The 23,567-nt window shown below is 45.8% G+C and overlaps 1 protein-coding gene across 1 annotated transcript; it reads right to left on the bottom strand.

Moving 5' to 3' along the window:
* Positions 1-2,702: 2,702 nt before the first annotated feature.
* LOC137537945 (E3 ubiquitin/ISG15 ligase TRIM25-like) lies at positions 2,703-4,623 on the bottom strand. The gene is made up of 2 exons (XM_068259873.1): positions 4,462-4,623; positions 2,703-4,310 (listed from the first exon to the last, which is right to left on the bottom strand). Exons 1-2 carry the CDS (start codon positions 4,621-4,623, stop codon positions 2,703-2,705), a joined length of 1,770 nt encoding a protein of 589 aa, XP_068115974.1.
* Positions 4,624-23,567: the final 18,944 nt, after the last annotated feature.

Raw genomic sequence — 23,567 nt, 5'->3', positions numbered from 1 at the left:
GGAATTCCGCCAGATTGATAAAAGCAATTCCCCGTTCCGACCAAACAGAACGGAATGACCAATTTCCCCCCAAAATTGCGAAAAATTCATTTATAACAAGAAAATGACATTTACAGAGAACAGTTCTCACTGTGGGCATTGCTATGGAGGACTGTGTCCAGCACATCCAGCATACAGAAACAATCCAGAACACTGGCTCTAATACTGTGACTAAAATCTGTTCAGAATGATAGAAAGCAGAAATATAGCTTCAAATATGTGTAAATAATCACCAGCTGAAGCTTTGTGTTTCTGTCCGTGTGTCTCTGCCACGCAGTGTAAAGTAAACAGTTTACAGCCAGGTTACAGTTCAGCTCTGCCTCCCCCACTCCCTGATGCCGACACAAAATTGTTACAAACAGCTGGTAAACATGGCTTTTTTTCCCACACAGGCTGTGCTGGGAGACCTCTGAAAGGCATTTTAGCTTTGCTGGTTAAAAGCTCTATAGGTAAGTGGGGTTTACAGAAAAAGAAAAAAAAGTTTCTTTGATAGTTGCTCTTTAAGTATTAGTTCCTAAACTTGAGATTCGCCTCGGGTTATCTTTAAAAGTTAATGAATGTTTCTAATTTTGTTTTTACAAATGAAATAAAAAAGCTGCAATGACACAGGCTTAGCTAAAGATTATGGACCCATATTTGTGCACTACCATCATTCATGTTGGCAGTGCCTCCCTTAGATGCCCAACGGAGCTCATCTTACTATTGTTATTAATTCTTGTATTTATAAAATTCCAACATATTACGCAGCGCTAGACAATAAATACATAAAATGACACAAAGGATGACAGATGTAACAAGGTTATACAACATAGGACAAAGCTATACAAGGGGAACAGGGTACAAGATACATGATCATGTGATTTTGGGCTGGTTAGGTAGGCCCAGTAATACAACTATGAGGAGGTCATAGGAAGGAGCAATCATGTGGAATACACTAGGGAGAGGAGGACCCTGCCAGGTTGCTTTTTGGGTTGTTCCTAAAAGCAGACACCACCTTCATTTAGATTCAGAATTGCTCAGCTTTGGTAACGATGGAACGTATCTGGTATCCTTACATAGTTACATAGTTATTTGAGTTGAAAAAAGACATACGTCCACTGAGTTCAACCAAAAAAAAAAAAGTACAACACCAGCCTGCTCCCTCACATATCCCTTACAAGGTATGGTCCAATCAGCCTCAACGCATTTTCCTTTCAATCAACATGGAAAATGCACTAGTATAATAAAATTAGAGGAATCAGAGGAATCAGAGTTGGAGGCACCATAGAGTAGTTACATAGTTTGATTGAAAAAAAGACACCCATCCATCAACCAGAAAAAAAAAAGACGCCTTAGAGGGGATCTAATTAACATGTATAAATACATCAGAGGGCAGCATAAAAGCTTGGAGGGTGAGTTTTTTGTCCCTAGGCCTTCTCAAAGGACTAGAGGACATGATCTGCGCATGGAGGAAAAACGGTTTAGCCATTTATTTAGGAAAGGGTTCTTTACAGTAAGAGTGATTAAGATATGGAATGCATTGCCACAGGACGTAGTTATGGCAAATTCTATATCTGCATTTAACCTCTTGAGGACCATGCTGTTAAACCCCCCTAGTGACCAGGCTAATTTGTGCTTAATTGGCCACTGCAGCTTTAAGCTGCAGGGCCGTACAACTCTGCACACAAGTGATTCCCGCCCACTTTTCTCCCCACCAACAGAGCTCTCTGTTGGTGAGGTCTGATCGCCCCCCCGTGTTTATTTATTTATTAGTAAATATTTATTTGGGGTTTTTTTTAAATATTTTTTGCCATTTTCTATTTATTTTTGTTTCTAAATCCCCTCCCTCCCCCCAGCCGGCCAATGACGGTGATCGGCTGTCATAGGCTTCTGCCTATGAGAGCCGATCGCTCTCTTGTCCCCCAGGGAGACAGCCGTGTAACACGGCTGTCCCCAGTACAGCGCTGCTGCTGATCACAGTGCTGTACATGTAAATACACGGCGATCATCGCTCGGAGACTGAAGGCTCCGCTCCGCTCACCAAGCAGGAGATGCGCGCGCAGCCTGCGCGCGATCTCCTGCAAACTGCTGCCCCAGGACTTTACGCCAATCGGCGTTAGCTGGTCCTGGGGCTGCCGCCACGGCCACGCCCATTGGCGTGACGCGGTCGGCAAGCGGTTAAAGGAGGCTTAGATGCTTTCCTTGCGATGAAAGACATCCATGGCTATAATTACTAGGTAATGCCCAGTGGTGTTGATCCAGGGATTTTATCAGATTGCCATCTGAAGTCTGGAAGGAATTTTTTCCCTTTTTGGACCATGCCTTGTAAGGGATTTTCACCTTCCTCTGGATCAACAGGGATATGTTGTACTTTGTTTTCTGGTTGAACTCGATGGACGTATGTCTTTTTTTTAACCCAAATAGCTATGTAACTAGATAATTGATACAACACTGTCCTGCACCCTCACATACCTCAGTTGATCCAAAGGACTTGGAGTCAGAGGTACCATAAACTGAAGAGTTGGAGTTATCATAAACTGAAGAGTTGGAGTCAGAGGTACCATAAACTGAGGATATGGAGTTGGAGGTACTATAAATTGAGGAGTTGGGGTCAGAGTTAAAGGACTGATGTGATATGCGACAAAGCATGGAGGAGGAAAAGGCATATCAGCTGTACTCCTTCTTTATGCCAGGATCTTCAATTTACACTCTCTCCTGTCTTCATCTTCTGACACGTGAAAAGCAGCATAGAGGGGCCTGGTGAATTTGGTGGTGAAGGTGTAGAGAAGATGGAATTGGTCACCCAACTCGTAAAAGACCAACGTCCCATCTTCATAATTTAGATATACCCGGATTATGTTGCTGGAGGGCTGGTGATTTAAAATGTGGCTTTTGTTGTCGTGTCGGACTGAGTATATTTTACTACATCTTCTCAGGCACCAAGATTCCTTATTGTTTCCAATAAAAGAGTGATCTCCCGTTTTTATGCGGTCATACGCCACTCCCACCCTCCAGTCACCATCACGGCTGCTCTCAATGTCCCAGCAATGCTCACCTGAAGTAAACCATTCCACGCTCAACACTTGGCTATGCTGAAACCTCTGTGACATCTCTGGACGGTTGTGGATTGTTCTTGTGGAGGACATGGATTTCAGATCCTCTGATATCAATATTTTATTCCCTGCTGTGTTCTCATCTAGCTGTAAACATGAAGTGGCTGGGGCATTTGACAGTGTCTGCGGACCACACGTTATCCTTGTTTCATTTTCTGGGATGGCCTCTGTATCAGATACTCCATTGCAGGCTGCCTCTGGCTCCTGGACAACCAACGGCTCTGAAAATTCTGCAGGTAACATGTCTGAGGTAGGCTGTATATCAGATTCTGCTGTGTATAACGTCTCTGGATCAATCTGCGTATTTAGTATTCCAGTGCATAGCGTCTCTGTCTTAGTTAATATACCAGTTAATTCCTTAAGTATTGTCTGTGAGGTCAGGTCCCCATTCAGGTCATCCACATCGTCCTCACTTTTTCCTTCATTATTGTCACAATCTATGTTGGGTTGCTGTAAGAAGGTCACAGGATTTGTTATGTTACATATCTCGTCGATGGAAATGATCTTGGCATACAACTCATTCTTCTTGCTGTCCAGTTGCTGGATCATATCAGAGACTGAGGACAAGATCTTCTCAGCTTGGCTTGAGATCTGCAACTGGACTCTCTCCTGAAGTTCTTCCAGCTGTTTCCTGATGTCTGTAAACAAGGTGGCAAATCTTTCATTTTCAGAAATTACTGTTTCTTGAGTTCTTTCCTTGCGCTCTTGCAGTTTCTGTAACCTCTTCTCCGTCTCCTCTGTCTGCAACCTCAATATCTCAGCCGTTTCACTAAGTATCTCAAGCTTTTTCTCACAGGCCTCAGTTAGTAGTTCCACCTTGTGTCCAAGGTGTTCATCCAGCCTGCAGAGCACACAGATACAGGAAGCGTCCTCTGCGCAATAATACTCCAATATCCTCTGGTGGGTGGTGCATTTGTGGTTCTGTGGGGAAGTGGTGGGTCCAGTTAAAAGATGTTCTGGTGACTTGATGTGAACCCTCAGGTGATTATCACACAGGGCAGCTTCACAGTTCAGGCAGGACTTGACAGCAGGTACGGGGGAGTGAACGCAGTAAGTACAGGGCACCCCGGTCCCTTTCTGGGCTGCTTGGGCACGGACTTTGTCAGCTATGTTGCGCAGATCAATGTTTTGATGCAAAGCAGGTCGTTCCTGAAACTCATGTCTACACTCAGGGCCGGCCTTAGGTTTCACAGCGCCCTGAGCGTAACCAGATTTTGGTGCCCCCCCCCCCCAATTAGTGTATCTAGCAGCATAAGCATATTCCCCCTTTAGCGTAGGGAGGTTGGGGATGGGGAGCCTTACTTTTTGCTGGTCAGTATTCTCTTCTTACTGTCTGCAGAGCAGTCTGCAGACTTAGTGCCAGTGTAGGTGCCAGGATTCTGGGAGCAGGAGAGGAGAAGGTCTCGTCACTCAGGACATTGTCACAGGGCTGGTGGCACACGTGCTGCGCGCTTCTCTGCAGCAGCGTGGGGCTCAGCGCGCCTCCGTCCATCCTGATTCCTGACATATAGCTATAAGTCCCCCCAGTATAGGTAGCCAGGCATAGGTGACCCAGTAAAGGTAGCCAGCTATTGATCCCCCCAGTATAGGTTAGCCAAGTAGGTGCCCCCAGTATAGGTAGCCAGTGCAGTTGCCCCAGTATAGGTTAGATAGGCATGTGTACCAGATATAGGTTAGATAGGTAGGTGCCCCCAGTACAGGTTAGATAGGTAGCTGCCCCCAGTGTATAGGTTAGATAGGTAGGTACCTGCAATATAGGTTAGATAGGTAGGTACCTGCAATATAGGTTAGATAGGTAGGTACCTGCAATATAGGTAAGATAGGTAGGTACCCGCTATATAGGTTAGATAGGTAACTGACCCAGTATAGGTTAGATAGGTAGCTGCCCCCAGTATAGGTTAGATAGGTAGGTACCACCAGTATAGGCTAGATAGGTAGGTACCCCCAGTATAGGCTAGATAGGTAGGTACCCCCAGTATAGGCTAGATAGGTGGGTGTCCCCAGTATAGGTTAGATAGGTAGCTGCCCCCAGTATAGGCTAGATAGGTAGGTACCCCCAGTATAGGTTAGATAGGTAGCTGCCCCCAGTATAGGCTAGATAGGTAGCTGCCCCCAATATAGGTTAGATAGGTAGGGACCCCCAGTATAGGTTAGATAGGTAGCTGCCCCCAGTATAGGTTAGATAGGTAGCTGCCCCCAGTATAGGTTAGATAGGTAGGTACCCCCAGTATAGGCTAGATAGGTAGGTACCCCCAGTTTGGGTTAGATAGGTAGGTGCCCCCAGTATAGTTTAGATAGGTAGCTGCCCCCAGTATAGATTAGATAAGTAGTTGCCCCCAGTATAGGCTAGATAGGTAGTTGCCCCCAGTATAGGCTAGATAGGTAGGTACCCCCAGTATAGGTTAGGAAGGTAGGTACCCCCAGTATAGGCTAGATAGGTAGGTACCCCCAGTATAGGCTAGATAGGTAGGTTCCCTCAGTATAGGCTACTTAGGTAGGTACCCTCCCTCCCCTCATACTAGAGCCGCAGCTGCGGGGAGGGCGGCCCGACCTCTTCCTCCCTTCCTCTCCTGGGCCGCCCTTCGTGCGCCCCCTCCGATACACAGTGCAGAGTGCAGCAAGAAGCATTAAGTAGAGCAACTCACCTCCCTGGATCCGAGCGCCGTTCTCTTGCCGCTGGTCTTCTCCTGTACATAGCCGCTGATACACACTAAACTTCCTGTTTACAGGAAGTTTAGTGTGTATCAGCGGCTATGTACAGGAGGAGACCAGCGGCAAGAGAACGGCGCTCGGATCCAGGGAGGTGAGTTGCTCTACTTAATGCTTCTTGCTGCACTCTGCACTGTGTATCGGAGGGGGCGCACGGAGGGGGCGCACGGAGGGCGGCCCAGGAGAGGAAGGGAGGAAGAGGTCGGGCCGCCCTCCCCGCAGCTCCCTCTCCATCACGGAAGCCGCATGGACCTGTTCGCCCCCATCTCCCCCAGCAGCGGCACCAGGGGGCGGAGCGCGACGGACCAGGCCGGGCAGCAGCGAGACAGGCGGCAGGAGCGCCCCCCTAGAAGCCGGCGCCCTGAGCGATCGCTCAGGTCGCTCAGGTCAAAGGCCGGCCCTGTCTACACTTTGGACAACGATAGAGTCCTGTTGTTGAAGCCTGATTTACCAGATAGTCACCAATACATTTAAAGCAGTAGCTGTGTCCGCAAACCAGACTTACAGGATCTGTGTAAATATTCAGACAGATGGAGCAGCTGAGTTCATCTTTACTCACTTCAACGAACGTCGCCATTGCTGAGGCAGAAGGGAAAGTGAAAGCAAATCTCAGTGGCCCCGGAAGCAGGGCGTGGACGTCTCGCCTTGTAGAATCCTGTCTGTTAACTCCCTCATGTCTGCAGATGTATATCACAGATGTCTGCAGAGGTATGTCACAGCAACGATTGGACGGCAGGTTTTTAGGGAGAGGCCTGGATTCCAACGAATAGTGGCAGCTTGCAGATATTGCATTGCGTTTCAGACTGATAGAGGGAAGGGCTTTATCACAGTAATGTTATTCTGGCTGTCAGCTGGGTTACAGACAAAGATATCTATCACAGCAAGCCTTGAGATGAGATGAGTTAGGATACACTGACCACATAGGGGGACACACAGCCAGGGGCAAATCCAGGATTTCCAAGGGGGGGTTCCTGAAAGTGGCGTGTGGGCGTGGCCAAAATATGGTGTGGGTGGAGCCAAATACTAGCAGTTAGAGATGGGTAGTTCGGATCTTTTCAATGATCCGGATGATTCGAATCGGATCATTGAAAAGATCCGGATCTTTGATCCGAATCTCGGATCATTTTACTACCGAAGCATTTGGGGGTTGAAATGACTAGCAGGGCAGGAGAAGGAGAGGGGGGTGGACACATAGAGAAGGGGAGAAGATGCACAGAGGGCAGGGAGTGGACAGAGAAGGGAAGCAGAGAGCAGAGAAATGTTTGCACACAATACCCACATGCTGCAATCATATGCTTTATATATATTTCACCTACATGTTCATCTGTATACCTTGAATGGAAACGTCGCACAGTGAAAGAAAGTATTCCCCAAAGATAAGTGCAGCTGTGCCGAGTGCAGGAGGATCATATTACGCTGCAATCACAGTGCCTGCAAAGTTACTGAGCTGTGCTGAGCTGAGCCAAAAGCTTCCAATGTGTTCACTGTGCACAACTACGGAACAGACAGCCTGTAATGAGCAGCACATTATAGCCAGTATGTGTGCTCTACACATATCTGGCAGTGGCACCCATGTCCCCTCTACCTGTCCCTGCAAGGCTGGCTCCCCTGAGTCCCCTCCAACAGAGCGATCCATCTCTGCTCTGCTTCCAGGACCCCGCTGCCCGCTGAGAGGGGGCGTGTCGCTCCTGGCCCCGCCCCTTTTGCGATCCGAATCACTCATTTTGATGATTCGGATGATTCGACTCACAAAATAGATTCGGATCAAAGATCCGAATCGTTCATGATCCGGACAACACTACTAGCAGTTTCTAGGCTAAATTGCACCCAGGGTGAGGGCGTAAAATGCGCCCCCAACGTGGAGACAGGTATAGGTGCCCGCAGTATAAGTAGCAGTATAGGTAGCCAGCTATAGGTCCCCCCCCATTATAGGTAGCCCATATAGTTGCTCCCAGTATAGGTTAGATAGGTATATGCCCCCCAGTATAGGTTAGATAGGTATATGCCCAGTATAGGTTAGATAGGTATATGCCCCCCAGTATAGGTTAGATAGGTATATGCCCCCCAGTATAGGTTAGATAGGTATATGCCCCCCAGGATAGATTAGATAGGTATATGCCCCCCAGTATAGGTTAGATAGGTATATGCCCCCCAGTATAGGTTAGATAGGTATATGCCCCCCAGTATAGGTTAGATAGGTATATGCCCCCCAGTATAGGTTAGATAGGTATATGTCCCCCAGTATAGGTTAGATAGGTATATGCCCCCCAGTATAGGTTAGATAGGTATATGCCCCCCAGTATAGGTTTGATAGGGATATGCCCCCCAGTATAGGTTAGATAGGTATATGCCCCCCAGTATAGGTTAGATAGGTATATGCCCCCCAGGATAGATTAGATAGGTATATGCCCCCCAGTATAGGTTAGATAGGTATATGCCCCCCAGTATAGGTTAGATAGGTATATGCCCCCCAGTATAGGTTAGATAGGTATATGCCCCCCAGTATAGGTTAGATAGGTATATGCCCAGTATAGGTTAGATAGGTATATGTCCTCCAGTATAGGTTAGATAGGTATATGCCCCCCAGTATAGGTTAAATAGGACTATGCCCCCCAGTATAGGTTAAATAGGTATATGCCCCCCAGTATAGGTTAGATAGGGCTTTGCCCCCCAGTATAGGTTAGATAGGTATATGCCCCCCAGTATAGGTTAGATAGGTATATGTCCCCCAGTATAGATTAGATAGGTATATGTCCCCCAGTATAGGTTAGATAGGTATATGCCCCCCAGTATAGATTAGATAGGTATATGTCCCCCAGTATAGGTTAGATAGGTATATGCCCCCCAGTATAGGTTAGATAGGTATATGCCCCCCAGTATAGGTTAGATAGGTATATGCCCCCCAGTATAGGTTAGATAGGTATATGCCCCCCAGTATAGGTTAGATAGGTATATGCCCCCAGTATAGATTAGATAGGTATATGTCCCCCAGTATAAGTTAGATAGGTGAAGGAAGGTGCCCCTGTGTGGGGAGAAGATTGCCCGGGGGAGAGAAGACAGAATAAAATGATGGAGGCGCCAGCCGCGCCAATAAGGGATGCGGGAGCCGGCTTTATTCCTCGCTCCCTCCCTCCCTCTGAATGCCCCCACCTGCTGTGAATGTGTGCCCGGCTCCCCCATGAGTGTGTGCGCAGCGGAGCGGTAGGTCCTCTTACCGCAGATCAGGCGCACCAGCAACTGGAGTCTCATGCTTCCTGTGACATCATGGTAAACAGGAAGCATGAGACTCCAGTTGCCGATGCGCCTGATCTGCGGTAAGAGGACCTACCGCTCCGCTGCGCACACACTCATGGGGGAGCCGGGCACACATTCACCGCAGGTGAGGGGAATTCAGAGGGAGGGAGGGAGCGAGGAATAAAGCCGGCTCCCGCATCCCTTATTGGCGCGGCTGGCGCCTCCATCATTTTATTCTGTCTTCTCTCCCCAGCCAGCCGGGCCATGCGGCAGCCCCACTTCCGGTCTCGGTGCAGGGGGGTGTTCTAGACACCCAGAACAACCCCTTCCGTGCGCCACTGACAGCAGCAACCAATCATTACACTGAGTCTGACCACAGGGGATCACAGGCAGGTGACATGGGAACAGCCAATCATTACACTTACCACAGGAACAGCCAATATCTGTTCCAACTTCCACTGAGGAGCGAATTCAATGCTTCTGGACTTTCCTCTCACTTCAGTTGTCCTTTAAACCACACCTGAAGTGAGAGGTATATGGAGGCTGGCATATTTATTTACATTTAAACAATGCAGATTGCCTGGCTGTCCTGCTGATCCTCCGTCTCTAAAACTTTTAGCCATAGACCCTGAACAAGCATGCAGATCAATTGCATCTGACTGAAGTCTAATGGTCATGTCTAGGAGAACTCATGGAGAAGCATGTGATCAGTTTGGTCAGGTGATAGATAAGTCTCTGATTTGCTAGTCATGTGCTAAAGCAGGATGTGATCACAGCAAATCAGAGCTTTGCAAATCTATCTGTCGATCAAACAAATCACATGCTTCTCCACGCGTTCTCCTAGACAGTGATTCAGACACTACTGCAAGCAACTAGTATCACTTAAAATGAAGAATGGAAACCTAACCAGGGCCGGTTCTAGTAACAGTGGGGCCCCGGCGCAGAATAAATCCGGGGGCCCCCCCAACAGACGCCCCCCTACTAAAAAGCATCATTAGGGGCCCTTTGTTGCAGCCAAATTTCCCTCCTGGGTCCCTGAGCTGGCTGCTGACCCTCCCCCAATCACCTCCAAACTTAACTGTGCTCCCTAGGACCACTGCAGTGTCTATGTCAGTGTAGTGTCTCACCTGCCCGCCAGCACAGATGAGACGCTACTCTGCCAAACACTCTGCAGAGTCCCTGGGGAGCAACAGTTAAGATGGGAGAGGGACACCTTGGGGGCCCCTACAGGCTCTGGGGCCCTGGGGCAATTGCCCATTTTTTCCTATGGTAGCTCTGGCCCTGAACCTAACATTTCCCTCTCACTTCAGTTGCACTTTAAAAAAAACATATACCATGCAGCATATGTGTGTAGAAGGTCAGTTACTCCCTCAATCAGGGGTAGGGAACCTATGGCTCGGGAGCTAGATGTGGCTCTTTTGATGGCTGCATCTGGCTCACATACAAATCAGTAGGGGTTGGTTCACTAAGCTACACTTCTCAAGCAGCGCCGCTTAGTGTGGCAGCGCAAGTCAAATTTTCAGAGTAGGCACTCTACTGATGTAGCATGCACTACTAACTTACTTGCGCTCTCCCCAAACCAGCTGCTCCAACTGTCCCACTCTGGACCTTGTCAGGTCCAGTGACTTTGTAGGACGAGATCCCCGCACTTTGCTTGACCCAATAGGCTGCCTGTCACTTGACCAAAATGCATGGATCACGTCCTACAAAGTGAATTAACCTCCAAGTAGCTGGCTAATTGTACAGGCTGTTAGTCGGTATTTCTCCTGTCTGGCTCTTGGGGAAATTGCTGATGTTCCTGAAACCCAAGAGAAGCTGAAGACATGTCTGACACTTCCGCTGCCCGGCGACCCAACTGTATACACATCACATCACTATGGTAACTGGGATGTGTGCCCTCTGCTGCGCATGCACACTGTCCCAGTTTGAAACATATTGTACGGCTCTCACGGAAATACATTTTAAATTATGTCACGTTTATGGCTCTCTCAGTCAAAAATGACTTTGATGAACAGAGGCGCCAGCAGAATAAAAACAATAATTAAAAGTTTTAAAATATGCTGGGGAGGCAGTGGTGGACTTACCTCCGAAAGCAGACTAGACTACTTGTCTGACATAAATGAACACTTTATTAGTACCCCGATAGATGCAACGCGTTTCGCAGGACCAAGCCCGCTTCATCAGGCAATAAAACAGGGGACAAAACAGTAGCTCTCAGGTAGCACATATAGCGCCTCTGTGACAGACAGAGGCGCTATATGTGCTACCTGAGAGCTACTGTTTTGTCCCCTGTTTTATTGCCTGATGAAGCGGGCTTGGTCCTGCGAAACGCGTTGCATCTATTGGGGTACTAATAAAGTGTTTATTTATGTCAGACAAGTAGTCTAGTCTGCTTTCGGAGGTAAGTCCACCACTGCCTCCCCAGCATATTTTAAAACTTTTAATTATTGTTTTTATTCTGCTGGCGCCTCTGTTCATCAAAGTCATTTTAGTGTCCACCCTTGGTGGAAGGGGGACTCACCCCTACCTTTCTTCTATCTACGGAGAGCGACTTCTTAACCCTGAGTGAGCACAGGTCTAATCTCCTCACCTGCATTCACAGTGGTTGCCTCAGCGGTAACCCTTGTTTGTGAGTATAATCTTCTCACATTACATTATTCACTATTGTCCTGAGCATATACTACACCATATTGGGCTCTCAGTGTCTTTTTCTTCTCTCAGTCAAAAAGGTTCCTGACCCCTGCCCTAAATAGACCCAAATTTAGCAGCATAGCTTGCAATCATATGTGAAGTAGACTCAAAAAGGGACACAAGAGCCCAAAATAGTGTAGTATGTTAAGATGCAAGAGTGAAATATATAGATCAAAGTATATATACTCACAAACATGAGTATATATACTCACAATCATGAGTTATTGCCACTGTACAGGCAGGTGGGGAGATTAGACCTGATCCCACACAGGTTAAAGGACACCCGGGGTGAAAATAAACTAATGAAATAAACAATTGTATCCATCCTCTTTCTCCTAAAAATGACTTTTAAGATATTCCACTGTTTTATTTTATAGTTAAATTTACTTTTTAAGTTTTTACTGTTTTATTGTTTTTGCTCAATGGCACATTCATTGAAGTATGCCAGAGCTAAAATCTATGAACTATTGACCCTTTTTTATCTCTTTACGGCTCTCAGAAGCCATTTTCTGCTAGGAAAGTGTTTTATAGTTGAAATGTCTTATCAGTGAGGGCAGGGGCGTAACTAGAAATCACTGGGCCCCCCTGCGAATATTTGGATGGGGCCTCCCCCCCCCATAGGTGCCAAATAATCGTAATGGTGCAGTGTTTCACTGTAAATTAATTGTAAAGTGGGCAGCATTTTACCAGACAATCGTAATGTGGGCCAGAAAATCGTAATGTGGGCAGAGTTCACCAGAAAATCGTACTGTGGGCCTTTAGAAAATCATAATGTGGGCAGAGTTCACCAGAAAATCGTAATGTGGGCACCAGTCACCAGAAAATTGTAACGTGGACAGCATTCACCAGACAATCGTAATGTGAGCAGCGTTCACCAGAAAATCATAATGTGGGCAGAGTTCACCAGAAAATCATAATGTGGGCAGAGTTCACCAGAAAATCGTAATGTGGGCACCAGTCACCAGAAAATCGTAACGTGAGCAGCAGTCACCAGAAAATTGTAACGTGGACAGCATTCACCAGACAATCGTAATGTGGGCGGCGTTCACCAGAAAATCGCAATGTGGGCAGCAGTCACCAGAAAATCGCCATGTGCGCAGCAGTCACCAGAAAATCGCCATGTGGGCAGCAGTCACCAGAAAATCGCAATGTGGGCATCAGTCACCAGAAAATCCTAATGTGGGCAGCAGTCACCAGAATATCGTAATGTGGGCAGCAGTGACCAGAAAATCCTAATGTGGGCAGCAGTCAGTCACCAGAATATCATAATGTGGGCAGCACACACCAGAAAATCTTAATGTGGGCAGCAGTCACCAGAAAATCGCAACGTGGGCAGCAGTCACCAGAAAATCGCAATGTGGGCAACAGTCACCAGAAAATCGCAATGTGGGCAGCAGTCACCAGAAAATCCTAATGTGGGCAGCATACACTAGAAAATCGTAATGTGGGCAGCATACACCAGAAAATCGTAATGTGGGCAGCAGACACCAGAAAATCGCAATGTGGGCAGCAGACACCTGAAAATCGTAATGTGGGCAGCAGACACCAGAAAATCATAATGTGGGCAGCAGACACCTGAAAATCGTAATGTGGGCAGCAGACACCTGAAAATCGTAATGTGGGCAGCAGACACCTGAAAATCGTAATGTGGGCAGCAGGCACCTGAAAATCGTAATGTGGGCAGCAGACACCTGAAAATCGCAATGTGGGCAGCAGACACCAGAAAATCGCAATGTGGGCAGCAGACACCTGAAAATAGTAATGTGGGCAGCAGTGACCAGAAAATCGTAATGTGGGCAGCAGACACCTGAAAATCGCAATGTGGGCAGCAGACACCAGAAAATCGTAATGTGGGCAGCAGACACCAGAAAATCACAATGTGGGCACCAGACACCTGAAAATCGTAATGTGGGCAGCAGACACGAGAAAATCATAATATGGGCAGCAGACACCTGAAAATCGTAATGTGGGCAGCAGACACCTGAAAATCCCCCTGCGGAAGTGACGTCAGCCACTAGAGCGAGAAGGCGGCGATGGAACGCAAGGAAGAAGGTATGTATCCCGCCGCCGCCGCTGCTGCTCGCTGCCCACACACATTCACTAGCTGGAGGGGGGCGCAGAGGGGAGAGCCCCGAGGTGAGGGAGAGGGGGGAACTTCCCCTCTCCCCGCCGACTGTGGGCAAGGCTTTCCCCTCATGCTGCCACGCCTCCAGCCCCCAAAAAACGGCCCCGAGCGGGCCCCAGGGGGGGGGCCGGGCCCCCCCGCGGGCGCAGGCGCTGCAGGGCCTATTGTTACGCCCCTGAGTGAGGGTCCCGCTGTAGCCTGACCCAGTTCTGCCAGTGCACACCAAAAACCTCTAGCAGATCCGCAAAACATTAGAGGTTTTTGAAGCAGATATTCCAAGCGATTTTAGGCATGTTTAGAGAGGTTTTCTAAACATTCCTACTGTTTTTTGGAGCTTTTTTTGTGTAGCAGATTTCATAAATTGTTACAGTGAAGCTGTTACTGAACAGCTTCTGTAACAAAAATGCATGGAAAACCGCTCTGATCTAGCGGTTTTCAGAGCGGTTTTCCACTTTCCTATACTTTAACATTGAGGCAGAAATGCCTCAGAAATCTAAAAAATGCTGCAGCCCTTGAGTTTGCGTTTGTGGAAAAAACAAACCACTCTGGTGTGCACCAGCCTGTTGAAATACATTACCCAAGCAGTTTTCAAACAGCTAGCATTTTTAAAAACGCTCCAGAACCACTCTGGTGTGCACCAGCCCTCAGACAGGAACTGCCACTTACAAACCTGATGTTTAACTCTTTCAGGCAGAGAAAGAAAAAAAGAAACACAGCATAGTTAATTGTGTGCTAGGCACTCTACATACACATGTCTATCTCATCATCGTCACGTCACCTCAGGTATCCTTTAAGAAGTTGCTCTCTGTAGATATGAAAAGATAGGGGTTGCATCCCTCCACCAAACTGAAGGTTCGAACAGAGGCGCCAATACCAGGATAAAATACAATCAAGGTTTGCATTAGATCAGAAAATGGATTATCAGGTGAATTATAATCAACAGTGATGCCCTAGAAGCTGTATTTAGTAAATGCTTAGCAGAACATCAATCTAATATTTAGGCTACTTTCCCACCAGGACGTTGTGTTTTAGGGGACGTTATGGTCGCATAACGTGCCCCTAACGCAACGCCTGGTGGTGTTGGATGTGGACGTCAGACTGAGCTGCGTTGTGCAGCTCACTCTGGCGTCCGTGATGCCGTTATGCGTACTCTTTTTTTTTTTTTTTTTTCTTTTTTTTTCAAACTCAGAAGCATACCTGGTATGGGAAGTTTGTCAGCCAATGGTGTCTCAGCCTTCCACGGCTGTTGGCCAGTACTGGGTAATGCCATCATCATAGTTTGATAGGAGCATAAGTAAATTTTATTATAGCAACGTGTATTGACAACTACGTTCATATTTCTAACTTCTTCCCATACCCTTACTCCCCTCCTCATTCTAAACACTTACTAACCACTCAATCAACCATCAGTAGGCTATCATACTTCTTTTATACCATTATCTTCCTCATCCAGCACTCATTACATGCACACACTCAGTCTAACGCGAACCTCGACCCACCATGTGCCTATCATTACCCCATCTAAGCCATGCCTGTCTTACCCTCTAATCTACATGTGCCAGAAGATTATGTTTTGTCCAGATATTTTTTTATAAGTAATTGCCACAAGTTGTTATAGGATCTTAACCCTTTCGAACAGACTAAGTCAGGTGTATAGCTAGTTTTATCATTTACCCCATGCACTTCGCCACCACATAACTGATTCATTCTGTTGATCCAGACGTCCAAACTTGGCGGGGACGAGTCTTTCCATTTATCTGCTATTATTTTCTTTGCGACCTTAGAGCCAATTTCTTTGATTAAAGTACTACCCTTACTACTTTCTGGACTTGAGATGCCAAAGTTATGCGTACTCTTGGACGCATGCGGCATCACGTGGTCCCACCAGCCAATCGCCGCACAGAACGGCCGCTCCGGAAGTAAACACTGCACGTCACACCGTGCAGTGAATATTAATTAGCCATGTGGCTGGCCGAGGAGAAGGGGAGACCTCCTCCTCCAACACTACTGAGCATGTGCAAACAGTCTAACGCAGCTTAGCCGCTTATAACGTACAGCACGCAGCACTTTAACTTGACGTGCTGCATTACAATGTAACGCAACGTGGGCACTGTGAACAGCCCATTGACTTTTCATTGCTGTGCGGTGGGCTGCGTTTCTGGCTGCACTAACGTGCGCCTGTAACCTCTTACTGTGAAAGCAGCCTAAAGGATATCAGATGTCAAAATAGTAAGGGCTCTTTTACACTAGAGGCTAGTTTCCATAGTTTGCGTTTGCCAAGGTAAAATAAAAGTCCATAGACTTTCATTTTACCTTTCACACCCAAGCAGCTTTTTTGGGCGTTGCGTTTTGAAGCCCCCAGGAGCTTTTTCACAGCTGTTTACAGCCGAAGTTGGCTTTTCGCGTTTCAATGATAGTCAATGGAAACCGCCAACTACAGCTTTTTTACAGCTGACTTGTTGACTTATTTTTAAAGAAAAAGTAAAAAGGACGTTTTCATATGAGCTGCAAAACGCTTTGAAAACGCTATGGAAACGCTATGTATTGGCGAAACGGTGGGAGCATGCATATACTATTATCTGTCCTGATGCCTGTCGCTCCTCCCGTCCTCTTTTCTGCCCCTGCATTATTGCTAAAAGCCCCCTGGACAAGCAGGAAGTTCTTGCGGTCACTTCCTGCTTCGGGTATGCGGAAACGTATTGTAAAAATACGCTTACACGCATGCACACCGCAAGGTCAATTTTTTTTTTCATCCCTCGTCACCATAGACTAACATGACTTCTGGGCCAACGCAGATCGTTGTAAGGTCGTCGCGGGTCCCGCACGGTAACGTAGTTCTGCGATAACATTAGATTAAGCACTTACAGCGCAGTGTACTGCAACATGGGAAGTGTGAACTTCCCCATAAGGTTTTATTAGGCTGCGGTAGCAGTGCAGCAATTTGCCGCACCGCGCCAGTGTGAAAGGGCCCTGAGGCTAGGTTAACAGGGGTCAGTTGCATAATGCATGCATTATAATGAGTGTGAGCTTCAATGGAGACTGGAAATAGACCTTAATACAAAGCCAGCATGCAGCAAGTTAGAATAACAGGATCCGTTTCAGTCAGCGCAGTACTGTAAACAGGCTCATAGAACTGTATGGGCAGTGAGTTGGCATGCAGAATCATTCTGTAACGCAACTGAGCACTGTAAACTAGCCTTTAATGAACAATACTACTTGCTGGTGTCAAAATGCCCTCCTACAAAATTGCTAGGTGGTGTTAGAGCATTGTTGTTCGTGCACTTTGTTTTTTGTGGTAGTTATTTGTTTCAGGCTAAGTTCCCAGTGCGACGTTAAAGGATACCCAAGGTGACATAATGAGATAGACATGCAGTGTTCTCCCCAGAATTTTTTTTCAGCTGGGTGGCATGAAAAAGTAGCCGGGTGGGGCGAGATGAAAGAATGCAGGGCCAGTGCTTCTCTGCACATTTCTGCTTACAGCAGAGGTGGAGTTGAGCTGATGACAGCCGGGTGCTCACCAAAACTAGCCGGGTGGAGCACCCGGCTAAAAGAGCCTGGGGAGAACACTGGACATGGGGATGTACAGTGCCTAGCACACAAATAACTATGCTGTGTTTTTTTTCTTTCTCTGCCTGAAAGAGTTAAATATCAGGTATGTAAGTAGCTGACTCAGTCCTGACTCAGACAGGAAGTGAGTGACTACAGTGTGACTCTCACTGATAAGAAATTACCCTTTTTATCTCTTTCTTGCTCCCAGCAGCCATTTTCTGCTAGGAAAGTGTTTTATAGTTGGAATTTCTTATCAGTGAGGGTCACACTGTAGTCACTTCCTGTCTGAGTCAGGACTGAGTCAGCCACTTACATATCTGATATTTAACTCTTTCAGACAGAGAAAGAAAAAAAGGAACACAGCATAGTTATTTGTGTGCTAGACACTATACATACCCATGTCTATCTCATCATGTCACACGTCACCTCGGGTATCCTTTAAAGTCGCAGAATAACTCACTGCAAAGAAAAATCAATGCCCCATTCACAGTGCACACGTTGCGTTGGTGACTAACACAGCACGTTAAGTGCGTTATACACGTTATCAGCTGCGTTAGACTGCTCAGTAATGACTTGGAAGCATACTTTTCATTGCCTCTATACTCTACTGTATCTGCTGTATGTGACGGTAACGCTGTGTTGCAAATTTTTTGGCGCATTGCGTTGTAAGTTTGCGTTGCGACTTTAACGTCACATCAAAAAAGCAACGTCCCACTGTGAATCTAGCCTGAGTGTAGTGGTGTCCAAAGTCCAGTCCAACCCTTTGCAGCCCGGCGAGCCTGTTCCACTGGCCCCGTGTGACGAATAAACACTGTTTATTCATCCAAATAAAGTAGTTAGAGCCTTATAAAATTTCCCCTGTAGCTACTATTAAAAGTGACAGCAGACAGGAAAAAGGCTTTGTTTAAAAAAGAGCAGGTGATCCAGGGGTTAAGCTTTTTCTCCCTTCTCCCTGGCTCTGCCAGCCATCACTGATCGTTTTTAATTACAGAACCTTTTCATAAGAGTTCCTAGAAGGTTTATCTCCATCAGAGATGAGCTTGAGGCTGGGTGCACACATAACATAGTGGGAAAGGCTGCGTTTTATGTCATGTTTTATGTTTTGTGCATTTCCTGCATTTTTGCTGCGTTTTTGTTAGCATTTTTTTTACTGTAGATGCGTTTTTTAAGCGTTTTGTGTGCGCTTTAATGCGTTTGCGGTTCGCATTATGCGTTTTTCATGCGTTTTTCTTTTGTGTTTTATGCAAATCACTAGGAAGACTATAAGAGGTGGAAATACATCATAAATCAATTTTTGAAAAACGCATACCATTGCGTTTCCATTAACTTTCATTATGTGCGTTTTTCATGCGTTCATGCGTTTATGAATATTATGCAACAAAACCAGCGTTTTTAAAAACACAGGTTTGAAAACGCATTAGCGTTTTTATAACCGTTTTTTCCTGCGGCCCATAGACTTCCATTAGTGGCAAAAACGCAGCATTTTCCGCAACACTAGCGCAACACTTCTGCTATATGTGCACCTAGCCTGACAAAACCTCATAAACTGAGTCTGAAATAAGCCAAGCGGGCTCCAGCTTTGACACCTTCATCCAGAGCTGCAAAAGGGACAGATCTTATCAAGGTCCCCCTGGAAGCAGCTGACCTACTGTGACTCAGGAATTCCCAATATTCATATTTTCTTCACATTTTATTCATAATTCATGGCATAGCAAGTTCCTATGCCCATGAAATCTGCAGTTGTGGGATTCATCGTGGCGCTGGTTCTGAGAGGTTTGTAGACCAATTGGACTTCCAGGCCTGAAGTAGGAGAGGTTCAAAGTACCACTTGAATACTGGAAAGTTCAAATCTGTCATCTTTCATATCAAATGATTCATAAAATAATGCTGAACGTGGATATGCATTCTGTTTCTTGGTGTGACCTATGGGCATGGAGAGAACGGGCAAAACAGGAATTGTGCCAAAATTTCTCTTTGTGCAAGGGGAACTGCCCCTATTCAAATTTCACAAGGCTGAACTTGTACGTGTCATAATCCCTCCTAACTAGAGTGATGGTTAAAACACAATGGGGTTGATTCACTAAGACAAATAGCATGCCTTATCCGAGTTACCACCCCTTATCAGAGATAACACACCTCATCCGAGTTAAAAAGCCTTATCAGAGATAACACGCCTTATCAGAATAGTATAGCGAGTGCTACGAGCCCGCAGGGGCTCAGGGCAGGAGGAGTGGTGCTCTTGTCATTACCAATTAGCAGGCATAAGTATGTAGCGCTTGCTTTGCTACTCTGATAAGGCGTGTTAACTTTGATAAAGTGTGTTATCTCTGATAAGGCGTGTTAACTCGGATAAGGCATGCTATTTGTAGTGAATCAAGCCCAATAGCTCACTGAGCCCAGCATCCTGTACTTTCATCTTTGTCGAATACCATCCCGGCAAGCCAGCTGGTCACTGGCAAACTGCTTTTCACAAAGGTCTGCGGCCAGGTGGCAATCTTGGACTTTTCTCCAAAGACTTTCGATTGCCGCATGGACTACCAATAACAGTATTTTGAACTGCATTATAAGACATTCTGTTTCCTTTTCATCTCTACTCATTCTATCAACCCAATCTGTTCTGACTGACAAATATAACTATCTGTTGGTTATGTATATTTGTGTGTATGTAGTTTTAGAATAAAGCTAACGATTTTATAGTTCAGTCTTGTCCCTGTTCTGGTCATCTGATTGTTTCTACAAAGAATCTGTCCTCCAGAGAGTCATACTACCGCATTGTTTATCTTTTCTTATAAATCGTTTATTGGCTAGCTATGTTTGCAAATAACTGTTTCCTCCTAGGAATAGCTAGCACCCGAATTTCCTGCGTGAAATCGATATTTTTAGTTTATTGATTGTACATACAATCAAGATTGCATCATATCCATATAACCCAGTAGGTTACCCAGTAACCTTTCTTTAACCTCAAACTGCTCACAGTCTTCAAGCGTTTGGAAGTGACTATTCCCCGAACGGTGACTGGAGCAGATCGGACGTGAGAGGCTGGCTGACATATTATAGCGTTGGGATACCTTTGTCCTGTTATAATCTCAGAGGATGGTGGCAGCGATTACCTCGATTTTCAAGCAAAATCGATTACTCTGACTGTTCTGTACTCGATCAGTTCAACCGAATTACGTAAAGTCGATCATTTTCCTTCCCGATTGCACAAACAATCAAGATTGTACCTGTATGGGCACCATTAACCAATCTTAACCGTTTACTGTGCACACAGTGGATTTGCCTCCAAAAGTCTCTAGTGCATGAGACCTGCATGGAAACTGTGGCCTAGTAATATGGGATTGCCATGTGGTTGTCATATTACATTGTCAGCAGCATTGCGACCAATCTTTAGCGTCAGTCTGTTCACCGTGTTTCAAGCCTTCGGTTGCAGCTAATCCCTGAATGGTAACGGTAGCAGATTAGACAGAATTGACACACTTTGTGATTTTATCAGCTGACAATCCAGCAATTGGTCTTTTAACGTCGGGATCGTGGGGCCACCATCTTTTGTAGCCCTGTATATAGTACAAATCAAATCGTGTGGAACATAGCTACATGAGACGTTCAAAACTCCGTACCAACAGGACATTCAGCAATACAAATACATGCATAATTGATGTGTGGTTTGAGACATCACAAATAAAGGTTCCAATGATAACTTACAGCAGAATTAGAAATACTCAGAGTATACTGTATTACTTTATCTATTCATTTATTCAAAGGGTGTGCAGGTGGCCTCTAGTGGCAGCTCAGAATATTGCAAGTAAAGTTTTGCCTGTGACAATAACATGCACAAGTTTAAAGTGGACCCAAATTAAAAATACAAGATATCAGAAATAAAATCTATTTTCTAAATTATAATAATAAATAGCCGCCTTTTTTCAGCTGCATGATGACAAATATAAAATATTTTACATTTATTGGAGAAACCTCTCCCTTCCTTTCATATTGCCGGGACAGAATCCGGCAGACTGGTGGAGTAGGTGGTGTCCGGCAAAGGAGGCATTGCTAATGGCTGCCACCTGTATAACCCTAGTTATGAACAGAGAAGGGTGAAAGCATGCACCGAAATGCTCATAGGCTTGAAGGAGTGTTAAATTATCTTGGTATGTGTCAGAGTGGTGCAACTAAATATTTTGAATTAAAAAAATGTTTGGTTAGGGTCCGCTTTAAAAGCCAAGCCTTGTGGGATACTCTTGATTGGCAAGGTGACACATTGGTCTGATTTTATATTTGCACAGTAGACAAAGAATACTCTGAAAAATCACTCTGAATGGTATTATAAAGTTATGCATAAAGAAAATTTGGGATTGGACTATGGATAAGGTTTTATGCAAATCACTAGGAAGTCAAAAGGAAGCAGAAATACATCAGAAAACATAGTTGTTGTTTTTTTACAAAAACGCATGAAAATTGCATACAAGATGCAATACATTGTGTCACCATTGACTTTCATTATGTTCATTTTTTTATGCGTTTTTGAAAATATGCAACAAAACCAACGTGTTAAAAACGCGCATTAAACGGAGGTTTCCTCAGCTTGACTAGTCACCCTGTGCAGCTTCTGTTCTGGATCCTGCAGAGACAGGCACAGACATCAGGTAATGCAGGCAGGTCTGGCAGATCACTGCTACACACACACCATTCAATAGTGATGGCTTCACCTGGCAAGCAGTTCCCAGTGGGTATCAGCTGTTCGCCAGCTCGCCTTAGCGGCAAAGAGCACGCGCCATTCGCACCCACCCTATACTTTCCCGTAGGGCCATTTTTTGACACTTACTCTGAAGTCAGATGGGACAGGATGGCCAATCCGTCCTGATCACCACCCGGGCCACTCCCCCCATTAAAGGCCATTTTACAGTCTGCGGTAGTCAGTGTAGGGAGAGGAGCTGCTGCTGATAAAGGGACAGTGTTAGAGAGACTGTATTCCAAATATGCTCCTGGTGCACCAGCTAGGGACCTCCAAAAGTCCTTTTCAGGATACATCTGATGATCTGACGCATATGTATAAAATCGCAGCCGGGAGACTTGGTGCAGGATACAGCCAGTATATGGCTTATGCTGCTGCTGCACAACTCCCGGCGGCGTTAAATACTATTCTCCCTCCAGGTCCACGTGGATGGTGGAGAATGATGTAATTTGACTTCCAGGTATTGCTGGAGGCCGAATTACAGTGTTTTAAACATAACTTCAGCTCCGTCTTCTGACAGCACCAAAGTTACTCAGTGAGCGCCGCTATAGCCGTTATTCCTATTACGGTCTGTGGTGGCGCCGGCTGCAACCAAATCGCCTGCGCTGTTATTACACAGCACTTGACATCTGACTACATAAGCTGTATATTGTGCTGCTGTGTAGTTGCTCCTTATTTCATAGCTGCTGTGCTACTTGTAGTGCACCAGCTAGGGACACTGCCAAGAGTCTTTTTGAGGACTCATCCTGATCACATAAGTCATTTTTTTCTGACATTGACCCTGCCGTGTGCTGTGTTGATTATTTAGCATTGTGGTGTGTGTTGTAGGAGCAGAACACCTGTATACAGTTATGCAGTGTAGTGTATGGCTGACTGAATCACCATTCTAGCCCACTGTCACTGCATAAGTGTGTAATTGTCACTGACCCCCACACAGTGCCACCCGTGTCAAAGTTCATTTACACACTGTACCTCACATTTTTCTCTCTTACTGATTATTGATTACAGTATATACTCGGATACAAGTCGACCTCGTGTATAAGTCGACCCCAATATTTGACCATCTTAAGCTGGAATTATATAATTACTCAAGTACAAGTCTATCTAGCAAAGTTAATGGCTGCACAGTAGACTTGAAGCCTTGCACAGGACATAAAGAAAACCTAGAGAAATGCACCCTGTATGTATTAAGAGTTTAGCCTGTCTAATCCCCCCTCATCTGTGTCTAATCACAAGCTGTAATTTGATCTCTCCCGTGTCACCTGACAAGGCAGATAAGCTCATTTGAGAGCACAGGATGTTAACAATATGCCTGCTTCCATGAAAACAGGAAGTAGACACACTACAGCTGATACAAATTCTCCAATGCATCTGCACACAAAAGCAGTTTTTCTTTTAA

The sequence above is a fragment of the Hyperolius riggenbachi genome, chromosome 11, assembly GCF_040937935.1.
Source record: "Hyperolius riggenbachi isolate aHypRig1 chromosome 11, aHypRig1.pri, whole genome shotgun sequence".
NCBI classification, from domain to species: domain Eukaryota; kingdom Metazoa; phylum Chordata; class Amphibia; order Anura; family Hyperoliidae; genus Hyperolius; species Hyperolius riggenbachi.
This window is presented reverse-complemented; position numbering and strand designations above follow the sequence as displayed.

Bases quoted from the DNA above. Each gene is read 5' to 3' on its own strand.
- LOC137537945 (XM_068259873.1), bottom strand. From the start codon at position 4,623: ATGGACGGAGGCGCGCTGAGCCCCACGCTGCTGCAGAGAAGCGCGCAG. The intron at 4,311-4,461 runs GTAAGAAGAGAA...GTGAAACCTAAG, and splicing joins TGCAGACTGCTCTGCAGACA to GCCGGCCCTGAGTGTAGACA.